General features: G+C 37.2%; 1 protein-coding gene across 1 annotated transcript in view; it reads right to left on the minus strand.

Annotated features, from left to right (window-relative positions):
- The window catches only part of LOC142079653 (sodium channel protein type 5 subunit alpha-like), a 45,809-nt gene extending 31,340 nt beyond the window's left edge, over window positions 1–14,469 (minus strand). The window contains exons 1-9 of the mRNA XM_075144253.1: window positions 14,193–14,469; window positions 12,655–12,773; window positions 11,214–11,303; window positions 10,005–10,133; window positions 5,719–5,810; window positions 3,871–4,092; window positions 3,212–3,275; window positions 2,438–2,582; window positions 919–1,113 (exon numbers count right to left, since the gene is read on the minus strand). Coding sequence (XP_075000354.1) covers window positions 919–1,113; window positions 2,438–2,582; window positions 3,212–3,275; window positions 3,871–4,092; window positions 5,719–5,810; window positions 10,005–10,133; window positions 11,214–11,303; window positions 12,655–12,773; window positions 14,193–14,465 — 1,329 coding nt within the window. The 5' untranslated portion in view covers window positions 14,466–14,469. The remainder of the gene's footprint in view (window positions 1–918; window positions 1,114–2,437; window positions 2,583–3,211; window positions 3,276–3,870; window positions 4,093–5,718; window positions 5,811–10,004; window positions 10,134–11,213; window positions 11,304–12,654; window positions 12,774–14,192) is intronic.
- Window positions 14,470–18,632: the final 4,163 nt, after the last annotated feature.

Raw genomic sequence — 18,632 nt, forward strand, 5'->3', positions numbered from 1 at the left:
AGCAGTAAATCAGAGCAGTAAAAGTCAGAAAATAAAATATGTCTTACAATAATTTTCAACTATCTTGTTGCCTCAGCTCAGAGCTTCACTTCTCAAGAATAAAATAAAAACAACAAGGTAATCCCTGATCCCCTACAGGCCAAGGAATGAATTAATCTAGGCAATACAGTGCCAAGAGGAAACACTGTAGAAATCTGAAGTGTGTCTATTAGCTTTTCAACAGTAAAGAAACTAACGCAGTCTCTGGATGTCCTTCAACATTAATATGGAACTAACGGCATCAGCCTGGCCAAAGACTATTCCTGCTCTTGTCAACTGGTAGACCTTCTGCATGCAATCACTCAAAAAGAGGCATGACACCCCTTAAATAGCTGAACACAGTGGCTCTCAGAAAGTTTGCATTTTTAATCAATTCTGAAATCTATCAGCATCAGAACTTCCAATCTCAGGGAACTGAGACAACTTTTCTTATGGATGCAAATTTATTCACTCATACTTCCTTCATCAGACTACGCAGTAACAGCAAGAAGGAATATCCAGAGAAAGGAATTTTTGTACACAGCAATGATGGTAGTGTACAAGAATGGGGCAAACCGCAGAGCCCAGCCCACAGGTATGTGCAATACCATAAAAGCTATATACTTGCCAGCAAGCCATTCCTACACAATGTCAGGTTTGCAAATCCTAAAACTTAATATGATTTAACTTGGATTTATACTGTTTGTTTGCATCACAGAAATGTTTATATATATTTAAATTTATATATATATATACACATGTGTATTTATAAAGAGACAGAAAGAGAAGTGTGAGAAAGTACTATAAGAAGCACATGTTTAATTAAAAACCTTATTTCCCCTAATTCACAAACAGAAGAAAACAAAAGGAACCATATATTATATATAATAATTTACAAACCTGTTCTTTCTCTAGAATTTGTTTGGCCTCCTGAAGTAATTTTTCCTTTGCCTCTGTTTCAGCAAGAGTAGCTCTATTTTGCTCTTCATACGCCATAGTTACTACAGCCAAGATCAGATTGAAGAGATAAAATGAGCATAAAAAGATGACTCCCAGAAAAAAACAAATGTAGCTCTTTCCAGATGTACGGATAGTCTGTGAGGAAAAGGTAAAAGTTGTAGTAAATTCTTTACAAACTAACATTTACAATAGAATTTCAAACTAACTTTAAGCAATTTATTTTCCTATAGAATACAAAAGGTATTCTAAAATATACCGCATTGTTTTCTTTAAAAGTAGGATCTACCTCTGGTCTAAGTTATACAGAAGGTCTAGAAATACATCTAGTATTTCCATACCAAGTTCCCCTGGCCTTCAAGTAAATAAATTTCAGTTCTTAAAAACTTCTCTGTGATCATATGATGTTTTCTCTTTATGTAACAGACGATCAAACATTCATAATGATGCCATGTACTGCAGAGAAGAATTAACAAAATCCATTCTTAAAATTAAATTAAATATCTCCCAGCAAATTGGGCAAATGATCATCAGAGTTTAAGTTATGGGAAGACAACTTCAGCTGTAAAGAGATATACAGGTGACTACAGAAGAAATTAATGAAACTCAGTAATAAGGATGAAAGCTAGAATTATCTAAACAATCATGAAAGATGCTATAATTAGTGAATCAGAGACAATATTTAGACTGATTGCTTATTCTTACGTTTTTTTAAATGGCAGCATCGGAGATGGCTCAAAATAAAGCTCTGAGACATTAAAAACCAAAAACCACGTTACCTCCAAATGGCAAAAAGAAGATGTATCAATTTTAAAAAAACCTCAGTTAATAAAGGTTGGTGGAAAAAAGTTAAAGTGGACCATATGAAAGCTATAGAACAAGGCAGAGGATAATTCCCTTCTAGCAAAGGCACTGCATAGATGTAAGGGTTCCAGAGTTCTCTACATGCAATTTTTGTTTCATTTTTGTCAAAAAACAGAATTTAAAAGTTACATTCAACTCTCCAAATCAAAACATAAAGGCTCCAATTTTTTTAGTACCAGTTGTCAAAAATGATCTGAAATGTAAGTGTGTATGCTGAGACAAAAGATTTGGTGAGGCGTAAGAACTTGAAGAGAAACAGAGTATGTAACAAGTCCTCATATCCCCTGCAGCAGCAGTGAGATCACTAGCTGGATCTACGATATACCCCAATCCTTTGGTAGTTACATTTAACTATTAATCACTGACTCAAGTGTGTTCTCCAACAAAACTATGAGCATTCACAGCAGGATTGCTCCCATCCAATGTGACTTGCAGAAAGTGTTACAACTTAGTCACTTGAAGCTACTTCCTTAATATTTACATTGATTTTAAAAGAAATATGGTATCAAATGTTCAAATAGGTGCAGATTTTTCTAGTGGACATAAAGCTCTAAACTGCATGCCTAAAGTCATTCTAGCCAGTAATAAAAGTACCTACTTGTCTGTAGAGACGCTCCCAGTAATCCTGTGTCATCAGACGGAATAAAGAAAGGAAGGCCCAGCCAAAATGATCAAAACTTGTATAACCAAAGTCAGGATTCTTCCCAATCTTCTTGCAGCTATAGTTTTCTGGGCACTCTTTGCTAACGACAAAAGAAATGTTAAACAATTCTTACTTGCAGTATTAGATTGTACCTGAAAGCATCCAGTACACAACATCCAATATCGATTTGTTCAGTTTATCTGAAAGTCCATTTCATTATTCCCCAATAATATCCCGCCAGAAGGGCTGATTTATATCAGACAATCCTAGAAAGCCATTTGCCTAGTCAAAGAAACTAGACAGAAACTCTAGTTATGTCTAGTTTCTAACTAGACAGAAACTCTCCACTGATGTAGGATGCATGCAAACAAATACGTAGAGAGGGGAATAAATGGAAATATGTTTACTTTTAAATAATTCACCAAGACGAGGAGAGGAGAGTTTATTAATATCTCACAACTCTTTATTGATCTGTTCCCCTCCTCCTTTATATCATTCTATATTACCATTACATTTTCAGTGGTTAGCAACAAAGCACATATATAAGTGCTTGCATCCTAGTACTTCATTCTTTTTCTGATGTGAAATATCTGGTTTTTAATTTAATAACCCACATACACACACTCCACCCTCCTGAAAAATCATCACCATTCCTTTAGGCCAAAAATAAAACCACAGTACATCTGCAGGAAAAAATAAGAAAGTACTAAAAGTGTTTTGGTCACTTACTCAGGATCTGAACTGAACCCACAGAGCAGTATTTCAGAAGATTTATTCATTCTGTAGCAGATGTCTACTAAAACAAATATCAAGGAATCATAAAATCAGAAGTTGTCAGTTCCTACAGCACTCTGACAGTAAACCATACATAACTGCACTTTAAAAAACAGCCTGATGGACCAAACCTCTGTGAAAGACTCCTTTCACACAAAAGGCATATAGGGCTGGTTTTCAGCAGATCTGTCCCTATGGCAATTAAAAAAAAAAAAATTAACTGCATAACTCACAATATAAGATTTTATTTGATCTCTGGTAAAAATAAGAATCTCTGCGAGAAGTAGGCAAAATCCCTGAATGATATAGCTTAAGTGATGGAAAAAATCATTCTCCGTGCCGTACCCCTAAAATTAGGATCCCCGTGCAATGTGCCTAGGTAAAGAAGCAAACGCTCATAGAAAACTCAGTCCCTTCTATCCCACAGACTGCTAATCTTCTCCAAATCCCACATTCACTAATCTCACATTCAGTTGTCCCAGAGACTTCATATTACTACTTGTGCAAATGGAAGGACATACCTTCTTGGGAGAAATACATGCGATTATATTTTAACATCTCTGTGAAAAAACAAGACATACATAGGAAGATATACAGATTATGCAAAGGGAGAAAAGAATAAAATTTACCTTCATCATTTGGTACATATATCTTGGCATCCTGACATAATATGTCACTGTATGTAGTATTACTGAGGACACATTTGGATGTTAAATTGCCCATAAAAAGCTGGAGGCCTATTAGAGCAAATATACTCAAGCAAAAAACAGTCAAGATCAAGACATCAGTAAGTTTCTTAACAGATTCAATAAGTGAATTTACGATGACTTTCAGACCTAGAAAAATAAGATTCAATAATATGCAAAATGAGAAGAGGAATGCAGTAGCGTTCCCATATGACAATATACAACAGTTGCAAGTATGTTAAAAACAATCAGTGTAAACGGTTTTGTAACTTCAGAGTATTAAAAGAGGTAAAATAAAGCATAGGAATGAGTAAAGTATTTTTACTTAAATTTTCTAATCATAACTTATTTGGCTTTTACTTCCTTCTAACACTAATTTTGCTAACTTTAAAATTCTAAATTAAGATGGCATCTAACCAAACTCTTAGGAGCTTTATTGAATATGGACAGATTTCTGTGCTTGATTAACATTAACCAAGTACTTCACATTGTGCCAAATATACATTACAATAAAGGATAGCTTCTGCTGACCTCAGGGAATTCTGTCTCAGAAGATAATGCCTTACAGATGTCACCAGTTTAAAAACAAAAGAACATTTACAACACTGGAAAGGGAACAAATATATGTTGGGGACCACCCAGCCGGAAAGCAGCTTGGCAGAAGAGGACCTGGGGCTTCTGGTGGACATCAAGTTGAACACGAGACAGCAATGTGCCCTTGCCACAAATAAGGCGAATGGTATCCTGGGCTGCATAAGGCAAAGTATTACCAGCAGGTCGAGGGAGGGGATCATTCCCCTCTGCTCAGCACTGGTGGGGCCACATCGGCAGTACTGGGTCCAGTTCTGGGCTCCCCAGTACAAGAGACACATGGGCATACTGGAGAGAGTCCAGCAAAGGGCCACAACGATGATGAAGGGGCTGGAGCACCTCTCCCATGAGGAAAGGCTGAGAGAGCTGGGACTGTTCAGCCTGGGGAAGAGAAGGCTCAGGGGGGATCTCATCAATGTATATAAATACCTGCAGGGAGGGTGCAATGAGGATGGAGCCAGGCTCTTTTCAGTGGGGCCCAGTGACAGGACCAGAGGCCATGGGCACAAACTGAAAGACAGGAGGTTCCCTCTGAACATCAGGAAACACTTTTCTACTGTGAGGGTGACTGAGCACTGGCACGGGTTGCCCAGGGAGGTTGTGGAGTCTCCAGGCTCGGAGATACTCAAAAGCCGTCTGGACACGGTCCTGGGCAACCAGCTCTAGGTGTCCCTGCTTGAGCAGGGGGTTAGACTAGATGATCTCCAGAGGTCCCTCCCAACCTCAACCATTCTGTAACTCTGTGAAAATGGGCAATATATAAACTGAAGACCAATATTCTGGCAGAATAACTGAATTTGAAATATGACATAGGTAGAGAGTGATAACCAGGATTTTTCTAGAAATCCTACATAAGAAAAAAGTAAAATTACATTTAATCTCTGTTCTCCATGGTGAATATGAAAGGAAAAGTATTGATGGGTGGTTTTGACATTAAAAATTAAACACGTCCTACGTTTAATTCCTGTTACAATTCCATAGCAAAATCAAAAATATATTTGTAATTACATAGAAATGGTAAAGTTAATATATATGACAATAGGATATATAGTCATTTATAGATTTTCAAATGAGTTTTTGCAGTTAGATTCTGAAATCCATACTTTGGTATCCTAATCTAGTGACACGACTTACAAAAATACTGCTGAAGCGGAGAGAAAATTAGTAAGACATGTTGTTCCTTACCTGGTATTACTGAAATAGCTTTCAAAGTCCTCAGTACTCTGAAAGTTCGAAGAGCTGAAACCTTGCGTATAGTTTTAGACATAGTAACATACCTATAAAATTAGACCACCAAATAACTGAATGACAAAGATCTAGCTTTTCAGAGCATATGCATATTGAGCACACAGTAATGAATAAGTTACAGAAAATAAATAGGTCAAATATGTCCTAAGATAGATGTCTAAACTTAGGAATCTAAGTCCATTTCTAGGTACTGATATAAAATAATGAGACTTCTGAATAGTGCCTCTGAAAAGAAACACAGGAAGTTTTTACTTAGTGTAGATTTGGATGCTTAACTTTTGAAGTGTTAATTCATCAAAATGTCAAATAAATATATAAAACCTTCTCATACTGAGGCTAATCTGATTTAGATCACATGAAAGTATATGTTGTAGCTATCTCAAAACTACCTAATATATACTTTAGGTGGAGGGAATTGAGCAAAACTAGGTTTACAATATGTTAATCCTGTACCACATGGCTGTCTTTCTAACTTTTATTTAACAGACAGGTAAGAACTTGAGTATTGAAACTAGTTTCAATTTAATTGTTTCAACAATTTGAACATCTCAGAAAATGAGGATTTTAAGAGTTGCATATTCTATACAGCACTTTAACAGGTTACCCCATATTTTATAAGACTTCTTTCATGTCAGAATGGACATGAATTGTGACTCATCTTATGATAAGGTCATAACTGGTAGCAGAATTCCTTAAAATAAAAAGTCTCAATAAGAGAATCTGAGAAACATTGGTTTGAAAGGACCTCTGGAGGTGATCTAGGCAACCTCCCATTCAAAGCATGACTTTTGTCAGCAATAGATAAGAACACTATGGCTTTGCCTAACCTGTAAGATTAAATAATTCTCAAGTACCTTAAGTAATAACTGCACTTGAGTTAACTGTTGAGTTAATTTCCAAATACTTTTATTTGTTGCATAATAATACCCAAAAAAACAGGAGATACTATATTGCACAGTGCTTATATCTGCTTAAACACAAATGAAATAGGAGTATGGGTGGGGAAGTAGGACCATAAAATGAAATTGTTCATAAAGCTGTTGGACTACTTGATAGTTACTGATGATTAACAATGTGTAAGCTCCTTAGTGGTTGATAGATTACCCATAAGAATACTTTGTTCATACACATATATATGCGTCTGAAAACATCTGAGTACAGAACCTATTATTTACAAATAAGGAAAAACCAGTCAGGGATGTGACAGCTGATGGCAGCCTTTGCTACAGAGCCCATGAGATGGTGGTGTTTAAGACCCCAAGAGAAGTAAGCAAGATAAACTGCAGAATAAAAATCTTGGACTTTAGGACAGCAGATTTCAGCGTGTTCAGGGATCTGAAACTGCCCCAAAGGGAAAAGTGGCCCCCAGAACAGCTGGTTGATCTTCAAGGGTATTTTCTTCGAAGCACAGGAACAACGCACTCTACTCTGCAGAAAGTCAAGCGGATGTGGCAGAAAACCAGCTTGTCTGAACAGGGAGCTCCTGAATAATCTCACATTCAAAAAGGAAGTGTGCAGAAGGTTGAAGCAGAGGTAGCTCTGGGACGGGACACTAAGACATTGCCAAACATGCAGGGGTGAAGCAAGGAAAGACAAAGTTCAGCTGAAGTTGAAGCTAGCAAGGGATGTGAAGGGTGACAAGAAAGGCTACTTTAAGTACATCAGCAGTGAGAAGATGACTAAGGAAACTGTGGGCCTGTTGACAAACCTAGTGACAAAGGACATGCAAAAGCTGAAACTACCCAATGCTGCCTTGATTTGGTCTTTACCAGTGAGGTCTGCTCTCAGGCCTCCCAGGTCCCCAAGTCTAGTGTCAAAGCCTGTGGAAGTGAAATATTATCCAGGCATCTATTTGCTCTGAAAAAAGGGACAAAGTTCAGCTGGCAGCCACCCCTCATGGGTCAGTCCTGGGGCCAATATTTAACAATTTCATTAACATCCTGAAGAATGGAATAGAGTTTGCCTTCAGCAAGTTCACAAATACTGAACTGGGGCGGGGAGCAGTCAATATACTGGGTGGTAAGGCTGCTCTGCAGAGTGAGCTTGACAGACTGGAGTTATGGGCTGTAGAAATCTCATGAAGTTCAGCAAAAGCAAAGGCAAAGTCTTGCACCTGAGTCAGCATGACAAGTAGGAGTTGAGGGCAGATTGGATAATGGCAGCTTTGCAGAAAAGGATCTGAGGTCAGGGCAGACAAATTGAACATGAATGAGCAGAGCACCCTTGTGACACGGAACGCCTGTCATGTGTTGGGCTAGATTAGCATGAGTCTAGCTCATATGTTGAGGAGTCTAGCGCATACATTGAAGGAAGTGATTTCTGAGACTGAATCTGGAGTACTGTGTCCAGCTTCAGGCTCTCCAGGGCAAGAAAGACATTCTACGTACTGGAGCAGGTCCAATCAGGGCTCTAAGGGGGGGCAGTAAGACAATTAGATAGTTAAATTGTTAGGCTGGATTGGATTTATTGAGTCTGAAGAAGAGCAGGATAATGGGGTGATGGAGCAGGAATCTTATTGCTGTCTTCAGCTGCCCAATGTAAGGGCTTAGAGAAGATGGAGCCAGGCTGTTCTTGGAAGCTCACCATGAAAGGATGAGAGGCAGCAGACATAAGTTGCTACACAAGACATTTCAGTTAGAAATTTGGGAGAAAAAAAACCCACAATGTGGTTGGAATGGATTGCTCAGAGAATTGTTGAATCTCCATGCTCAGAGAAACTCAGAACTTGACTGGAGCAACCTAATCTAAATTAGTCCTGCTTTTAGCATGGAGCTGGACCACATGATCTCCAGAGGTCCCTTCCAATCTAAATTACTTTACACCTCTAATAAATTAGAACAAGACAACTGAAAACTTATTCAGAAATGCTAAATAATAGAGATTTGCTTTGAAAGCTGAGACTGGGCATGAGTGAATCTGTTCACTGCTGCAAGTAAGACTATTTTGCTTTCAAGATTAACATTCTGTATTTGAGATGCAAATTCTGACTTGGTTTCTTCCTCATTTATTGTCCACCTCACTAGTTGGTTTTGATATGAATTTAAAATTGACCGCAGCAGTGATCCATCTGGCCTATTACCCTGTCTTCAAGAATGACCCACAACAGATGCTTACAGGGGAGTTTAGAATCAAGGCAGTGATGCTTCCCAGATTTAATTCTTCCAGCAAATTTATAACTCAGAGAATTCCTGAACAAGACATAGTATGTTTGTGTTAAAAATAACCCTTAATGTGTTTTCATCCAGGATTTTGTCCAGAAAGCCTTCTGAATGCAGCTAAGTTTTTTGCATCCACAACCTCCGATGGGAATATGACTACACGTAGTGTGAAAAACTACTCCCTTCTTTTTTATTCTGCCATCTGACAACTTCAATTGGTGCCTTTAGCTCTCGTTGCAGGAGAAAAATATAAATTATTTATTCTCTTTTTGGCTCTGTGCCACAGACTTCAACCATGTTCCTGCTCTGTACTTTTTTCATGAGAGTTCTACTCTATTTAGTTTCTTGTTATGTGACATACAAGAGATACATCTTCCCTGTATAATTTTTTTTTAATTCTGTCATCTTTTGAGATGTCAGGAACAAAAAAAAAAATACAGGCCACACAGTGAAATAACTATGTGTTCTGCTTCTTTCTTTATTTCTTACCCATAATGTCCTCATTTTCTATTTCCTTCTCTGACCATGATTGCACACTGGAGTGGTGTTTTCACAAGATTGTCTATTTTAACTCCAACATCGTCTTCCCAACAAGTGAAAGTTATTTCAGAGCCCATAACTGTGTATGTAAAGCTAGCTCTGTTCTCCCTTGAGCGTCACTTTACGTTCTTGGGATTTCATCTGCTATTTATCACCATGTCATTCAACACCTTGTGACTCACTTTGGATCCTTCTCAAATGAGTTTCATCTGATCCAGAGTACAACTAAGACAATATAAAGAGGCATGTTTGGTTTCGGCTGTCTATGCAATCACCTCTTAAAAAAATTTAAATACGTACTAAATTGAGAACAATCAAACAGTTCTAAGATGAGCTTTGCATTTAGGTCTTGCTTTAAGGTCTATGACTATTTTTCTCTTTGCAGATATGCAAAGGGTGATTCAACCACAGTAACTCTTAAGCAGGTAGGATGCCAACCACTCTAAAGAACTTCAGCAATATCAAATAACATTTTATCTGTGTGTTTGTCCCTTGAGTGTAAAAGAACAACTGAGTTTTACTTACGTTATGACAGTAACGACAAGATCCAAGCAGTTCCATGGATCTCGAAGAAAGGTAAATTCATTCCAAACAAATCCTCTTGCTAATATTTTTATCAATATTTCACCAGTATATATGCCAGTAAAAAGATATCTGAGAAGGCAAGTGTATATTAAAGTTATAGAAATAAAAATATTGATGAGATTGAGACACATTCAGGCACATTTCTACCTTTTCTATGATTTAGTCACTGGATGGAGATGAAGGCAGAAAATGTGAAGTGAAATAGGACAGGTTACATTACTTTCAGAAACATCATAGGTATAAAGAAGATGCCTTCCTGAATTTTAGTAAGCTTTCCATGTAAATCTATAATCACAAATGTTCACATAAGCATACTATACTATTTCTGGATGCAGGATAGCTCACACTTCCTTATGAAAAAATTTTAAGACTGTGTTTATGTTCTAAAGCAGTCTGGAAAATTTCAAAGCCTCAACATTTTGGCAGAACAGTAACAGTAAAGACTTATTTTAGCCTGTAAAGTTTGCACATTTTATAAATTTATTCTGACAAATACTCCATAACTGAAAGAAATCCTACATAAAATTAAGCTATCATTCTCACCATGCTTACCCCAAAATAAGAGGAATTAAAGTTATAGAACCTCTGAGGCTCCAGGCACTTTTTCAAGATTCAATTCTAGAACATTAGTTCAAGTTACACTGGATACAGTGCACAATTACAAAAGGTAACAAGACATTATAAATAGATGACTTCCTAATGTGAACAACTGAACTAGGAGTGTCCCCAGGAAACAGCAAGAAAGAATGGAATGAATATTTATCCCTTTATACTTTTTGCATGAGCCGGCTACAACAGACATTCAGGTTATTGCCTTAGAATGAGAGATATTAAGTTAGAATCCTGCTGCACAGTCTCTCTAAAAGGCTTAATCCTTAAAAGGAAAAATGGGGCAACATTCTATGTGACACCAGATGGCAAAAGTAGCCAATGTAGAGAAAAGAGCATATGGCATAAACTTCTAAGAAAAGGCACTGAAGCACCACAGAAGACTGCGTGATATAATAATAATAATCCTAAATCTTCCTCAGATGTCTGTCTGAGAATTTTCAAGCCCCAGAATTAGATCACCACATTATTTAAATTTTTCAGTCCAGCATGTTAGTATCCTTAGAAAAAGCGTGAACAAATGGCAACTGAGATACTTACTCAGTCCAGTTGAGTGCTTCTGGAAGCTTATTTATGGCCATGGAAGCACAATTGAGTACCACAGTACATGTAATAAAGCCAACAAATAATGTGAATAATAAGTTAAGGAAAAGGTGCTATATTATCAAACAATGAAGTTCAGAAAAGTTGCTGATTTACACACAAAAATCTATACAGATATTCAAGTTAGTACTTTGGTTTTGAATATGCTCAGGACTTTTCATGTGTTTTCCAAAGAAACTGATGTCAGATCAAACATCTGCTCAGCTGGGTAAACTTCATGGTTTAAAAATAACAATGAATTACCTGCATGTGGAGATAGTTTTGGAAGCTAGGACATTAGTGGGACATAATATCTTTGACAGAAGAGATGAGGAATACAAATAAATGAAAAAATCTGAGTCCTCTGCTGTCTACTGTTATTTGAAACTTTAGAAACCTCCATTTCTTTCCAGCAGGAGCATGGAATAAAGAGAAATGGGCCACAATCCCATAATAACTAGGGTTTTTAAGCCTAGCAAAACCAGATGAAAAAGCTTAATTATCAATAACCAGTGTTCTCTGAAACTGGGAGTCAATACATACATTCTTACACCTGCGCTCTGCCACGAGTTCAGAAAACTTTCTCATTTTATGTGGCAGGCGATGAAAACATACAGAAGAAAAACCATCCTTCCGTGAAGGTTCACTTGTCACCTAATAGAAGTGGGTGTTTTTTTAAAAACAAACATTGGCCTTAAATTTAGGGTTTATTTGAAACTGAACAGCAAATTTAGTAATTTCTAATAGCATGAATACGCATTCAAAGTCAGCCATAAATTCCCATAAAAGGACCTATTTCTACAAATTAATAATTCCAAATGAGAACAGATGTTTAGTAAAAAGAGAAGAAACTACTCAACCTATGGTTTTGCACCTGCGATCCTTCACATTTTTACATTCTTCAAACTATGTTTATATTTTTGCAAAAATATAAAAAATGGGTGCTCTTCAGAACTTTCTAAACTTGAGTGTGAAATACATTTCTTAGGATAACATCAGAATCTTTCAGCAAAGCATTGCCGTAAATCACATCCTTCACGTTTTAATAACTAGGGAGTCACGGTTTAGGTTTTTTTTCTAAAATTTAAGCTTGTCACCACAGTACAGATTTAGAAAAAGTTCTGGAAAAGGGCTAAAATATCATACAGTAGCCTCTAAATGTTGTTTCATAACAATATCTGCAAAACTGACTTTAAATATGAGCTTTTTGACATTTTTACTTGTACCAACACCATGTAAATATCTTAGCTGTTGTAAAACAAGATTCAATACAACTTTTTAAAAATCTCTACCACAGCCACGAGTTTACATTTACATTAATATGAACAGAGGAACAGAATGACAGAAAATGGTACAGTATATTTTAAAACTGAAAAAAGGGAAGCCAATAAAAGGATATGAATGGATCAGAATTTTAATTGCTGCTTTTCTGACTGGATTAAAAGGACCAACTATACACAAGGCAGGCGTGGCAGTAAACCGGAAAATAGTCCTCCTTTTATTTATCACCATAAAAGTCTATTAAAAAAAAGATTCATAGTATATGAAATATTTTAATGAAGCAAAATTTTCCCCAAAAATTAAATGCTTAGGTTTTCAAATCTGCATCTAGAACTATATCTAACTTACAAGTTACAAGTAAATTACAAGTAAAGCTTTCCTATATTCTTACTTGGAGCTGTGACCTGATGATGCTACATTTTGAAAGAAAGACACCAGCTATATAAAAGTTCATTATTGCCTGTGAGGAAGTAGTAATGGGAATGAATTTGAAGAGCAAGTGATCATATTCACTTGGTCAAAGTAATTAAAGGATACTATTCTGGGACTGCAACAGTGATGTTAGTCATACTCAAAAGTACCTTACTCTTGGACAGTTTTATAGGCTAGAAAAGATTAATTACAAAATATATACTGTGTACGACTGCCAGAATCCAGGCCAGTTAAAGCAAAAATTTTAATTTTCAAATATCTCTAAACTATCAGGTAACACTGTAAATTCCCTCTAAGCTACCTTAAGGTCCATGCAGCTCAGTACTTTTGCCACATGAAGTAAAAATGAAATCTCTTAAATCAAAAACACGGTTCACTAACTTGTATCTAAATTTCTTCAACTGAATCAGCCTTAGTTTCTCTTCATCAAGAACATCACTTCAATTACTTTGAGAAAAAATATCTCTGGAAGAACAAAGCTTTCTGCGTGTTCTCTGATTAAATTATTATATTCCAGTGACTTGCTAGTATACATAAAAGACAGCAATATAGGATTGGATGGAACCTGCTGCTCTTCAGGTCAAGTCCCCCTCAATAGTAAGCAATCATACAATAGACATTTCATTTACAAGTGACTCCTAGAGCATCTACTTTACACACTTCTACAGGCAACAACACAAAACACATTGCATTGAGTATATGCAATATAAATATGGTACAATAAACAAAGCTGACGAGACATAAAATAACAGAAAATTAATTTACTATAATGAAAATATACGCTTTTGCTACACAGAGTACTGGAAATATCTCAAATATATCTCCCCAATTTGTATAGTATTTTTAATTCAGCAAACACATCTGCAGTAAATCAGTGTAATCTACTGTTTGACAGGCACTGTTTATACAACAGTGAGTTCAGCCCCACAGACATCACAGAAACTGCTCTGAAAAACAAAGCATCAGTTATCCCAGAATATATTTCCTATCAAAGTGTAGCTATCAAGTGATCATGTTTTCATAATTAATTCTGATTGCTGACTGGCACTTAAATTACCTTTTCATTACATAATGTGGAGCATACCTTAGCACTCCTGCCCCCAAAAACACTAGTAATGTTTGAAGATCTGTCTACAGAACAATCAAAAACCAGCATCTCCTGAACAGAGCTTTTACTGTCTCAGCAGACAAAATTAAATAAAAAAAGCTTTTGAAAGTTTTAACCTTGTGATCACTGTAGTATGGATCAAAATCTTCCAGGGGTTCCCCAATGAGCTCCACAGGAATATCCCCATACAGGGATGGCAGTTTTTTGCAGGTTTTCAGATCAAGCTGAGGAGTAAGTTTATCTTCTTCAACAACTTGGTCCTTATTCTCCCGGTTAAGTTTGGCTTGCTGCTTTTTTTTCTTAGCAATTCTTTCCTCGATTGCTGCCAAAGACTCAGGGGTGAAACGTCGAAAGCTGTTAGTTTCTGATGGCCAAAACAAGGGATCCATTTTTCCTTCTATATGTTTGTTTCCAGTGCTAGAAGTAACTTAAAAGAGAAAGCTATTGACAATTAGAAAATAACAGAAATAATACACAACTTAAAAGTAATACCCATTAGATAAATTATTTCTTCTTTCTGTGAAACCCCGTACGAAAACAAAAGAGTAGAATTAGAATAGAATAGAATAGAATAGAATAGAATAGAATAGAATAGGACTATTTCAGTTGGAAGGGACCAACAACGATCACCTAGTCCAACTGCCTGACCAATTCAGGGCTGACCAAGTTAAAGCGTGTTATTAAGGGCATTGTCCAAATGCCTCTTAAACACTGGCAGGCTTGGGGCATCAACCACCTCTCTAGGAAGCCTGTTCCAGTGTTTGACCACCCTCTCGGTTAAGAAATGCTTCCTAATGTCCAGTCAGAACCTGCCCTGGCGCGGCTTTGAACCGTTCCCACACGTCTTATCACTGGATCCCAGGGAGAAGAGATCAGCACCTCCCTCTCCACGTCCCCTCCTCAGGAAGCTGTAGAGAGCAATGAGGTTGCCCCTCAGACTCCTTTTCTCCTAACTAGACAAGCCCAAAGTCCTTAGCTGCTCCTCACAGGACATTCCTTCCAGCCCTTTCACCAGCTTTGGTGCCCTCCTTTGGACACATTCAAGGACCTTCACATCCTTCTTAAATTGTGGGGCCCAGAACTGCACACAGCACTCCAGGTGAGGCTGCACCAACGCTGAATTCAGCGGGACAATCACCTCTTTTGACTGGCTCGTTATACTGTGTTTGATGCTCCCCAGGATATAAAGCAAAACCAGCTAGCAGCACATTCATTTAGAAGACAGGTTAATGTAAAACAAAACGGACAAAGATCAACAATTGATTCTGGATCTACCCTATATAATTCAGGTTGCAGAAGAGATACTTTTTTCCTTTGCCTTTCCAGCTAGGAAGCGACAAAATCACATCTCTATCAGAACTCCGACAATCACCTAATTGTTTCTCTCTGTAGCAGCTTATAGTGTCAGCAGCCTTGCACCTTAGTTACTGTACCTCTGCAAACAGAAGTTAGTTCCGTATCTACCAACCCTGCAGCTTACATGGGATCACAAAATGGTCTAATTGGAAAGGACCCTGAGGTTCATCAGATGCATCCCCTGCTCAAAGGAAGGCCAACACTGAATTTGGCTCAAGGCTTTGTCCAGCTGAGTTTTGAGTATATCCAAGGAGATATTTTTGGCTTGTAGCAAAAACAACACAAGAAATGGCAGGTTTTACCTTACTCGTCTTGAGCTTTGCTTTCCTCCGATTCTGCTGATTTGTTAGTCATGCTTTGCTCTTCCTGTTCTTCAGACTCTTAACTCTTTCCCTCCCTATTTAGTTATGGCTGAAAAGCTCTGCTCATGAGGGTTTTTTCTAATTTTATTGAGTAGCAAACTGAGAATGTGGCCACAACTAAGGCTTTACCATATATGGTTTGATGAAAGAATATTTGCATTGACGTTAAATAACCAAATGTATTACAAACTTTTATAAACCTAGGCCAAAACCAAGATGCAGTGTCTGGGAAACATCTGAGTTTCAAATATACCTCCAGATTTCCTGAAGTTTTTATAAGACATCTGTTGAAATTAATTTACCTTGACATGACTTACCACAAGCATACGAAAGGTATGATGCATCACACTACAAAGCATAGCATGCTGCTCGATATTATTTCACTAACTTTGCTGACAGTGAGTCCTGCATGTTTTCACACCAAGACTTGGTAATTAAGAATCATTTAGTACACAGTTGTCGAAAAACTGCAGTAACACCAGTGACAGAACTGGGATAGCGGCTATGCTTAATCCTGCTTGTGACCACCTCTGTTCTATGTGCTTAGAAAAGCCAGGGACCTGCACTTCCTCAAAAAAAACCTCACCAGGAGGTGATTTGACCACTGATCAACCCTCATGAAGCTCCATACCCGCTGACTGTTATGTAGAATTTAAACAATCTAAAGACACCATAAAGGACTACTACAAACCAAATAATCAAGTAAATCCTGTATTGCCCTCCTCACAACTGCATGTCAATAGGAAGATTAGTCTCTCCTAGAATTTTACAGGTGCCTTAATGCTTTGTGGCTTGGCACTAGAGTGTCTGCTGTTTCTGGAGATCTTGGATATGTCTATTTGTTTAATAACTACTCTTTCCCACACATCAGAGGAAACAAATTTAATTACTATTAACTACTCGGATTTGATCCAAGTCATTGACTTGTTTATTCATGCTGACAGGTATGGGTCAATTCTGTCCCCATACCAGCCTGGGAAAACGCAAATATGAGGAAACAAATTCACGTTCTCACATATTCACAAATACTGCAATTCTTCTGGGCATTAGCAAAGTACCTTCAAGAATTTATTTTCAATTATGCTGCTTGAGCTTAAATCACTGACAAAGGGGAAGGGTGGAAAGGTGATGAGAAGCATTGAAGTGACTTAAGGCAAACGGCTGTAAGTATTCAGTTACTAATGACTTCTGGCCCGAATTTACCACGTTACTTGTAGAGGACAGCAATTTACATGACTGCAGTTCTCATCCACAAAACATGAAGAAAATTTTGACAGGATGACTTGCCCTTTGTGACTCATGACAAAACCAATTGCTCCCATCTAATGAACACTTTTAGTCACCAATGAGTCTTTAAAACACTGAGGTCCAGCTGTTAGCTACTTCAGTTTTGTGAGCTCACATATGGACCATGACAGAGAATCAATACTCTCTTGTAATTACAGCTGTCTTCTTTAAATGCATAGAGACATTTCTTTAAAAAAAAAATGCAACTACCTGCAGCCAGAATGACTGTGCAATGATTTTGTTTTGGTTTAGGGGATTTGGGGTTCTTTTTTTCTTCCTCTGGGACTTTACAAGCAAGTTCAGATCTGATCAGGGACCACAACTCAGAGATCAAAATTTACCACGGTAACAAATTGAAAGTATATAATCAAAGAACTGTTACTTTGCAAAACCACACAGACCCATTTCCAATTGAAAGTTCAAAAGATAAAGTGAAAATCAACATGCTCTTTTTCTTTCAATTTTTAATAATTCTAAGAAGATTAATTTTATCTTCAAAGCAGTTTTAAGAACAACAGAGAGACTGAGCTTTTAGGTAACTATATTGACTGTAATAAATGAAGCAAAGAAAATGGTTTTAGTAAATACAAACATTGTTTTAGTATCAAGGATTTAGGAGTGGAATTTTCAAAAAGGCTGAATCTGTCAAAAGCAGTGATCAAGAGCAAAAAAACCCTACACATTCCCTTCAGTAGCAGTGACTAGAAATCATAATTGAACAAACATTCACGGACAATGTGAGAGCATTTCTTCGGAAGACCTGTACCAGCAATGTACTTGTGCTCACATGGAACAACAGACTTTATGGCCTTTCAAAAACTGCCAAGCATTTATAGATTCTGACTTAGGTTAGGAAAAAAGAAACTAAGAAGACATGATTGAAAAAATCCTTGTGATAGAGACGACTAAAAAATTTTTAAAAGACAGAGTGACTACTCAAAATTCCTGAAGCTCATCATATGCTACTGAACTAGCTGAATTTTTAAGTCAAGACACTGAGATAAAGTGTTACCCTTAGAAATAATTTCAGTCTTTGCATTGGATAGAAAAGTCTCCCTAGTAAACGATTCTGGGAGGGAAGCTACAGAACAAGTGTTCTCAGAAGTAAGATAAAGCACTACTGAATGGGATTTCTTCTAGAACCTGGGTGAACAAACTTGGGCGCATAAACACAAGTTAGTCTGGGAAAATCCTAACTATACTCTACCTAAAGCATGCTGCTGAAGGCAAATACAAGGCTAGAGTCCCAATCTGTTAATTTCCAATATAGGATATGTAAGAAATTTCCATTTAAATTAAATTAAGAATTGCAAATTGTACAACAGGTTTTGATATCTCTGGTCCTATAGTAGAGAGTGGTCCATCAGTAACAGATACAAATGCGCTGGTGGGACCTTCAGTTAATAAAGGACCACTCTCTACAGGATCAGAGATACAAAAATATGTCTTCAAATTCACCTTTTTTTTTATAATAAAATGGAAATTACTTCTTTTTCTCATCTTGAGATGAACTGAATTCAGTGTATATAGCAGCCACAGTTTTAGGTTAAT

The sequence above is a fragment of the Calonectris borealis genome, chromosome 2, assembly GCF_964195595.1.
Source record: "Calonectris borealis chromosome 2, bCalBor7.hap1.2, whole genome shotgun sequence".
Classification (NCBI taxonomy): domain Eukaryota; kingdom Metazoa; phylum Chordata; class Aves; order Procellariiformes; family Procellariidae; genus Calonectris; species Calonectris borealis.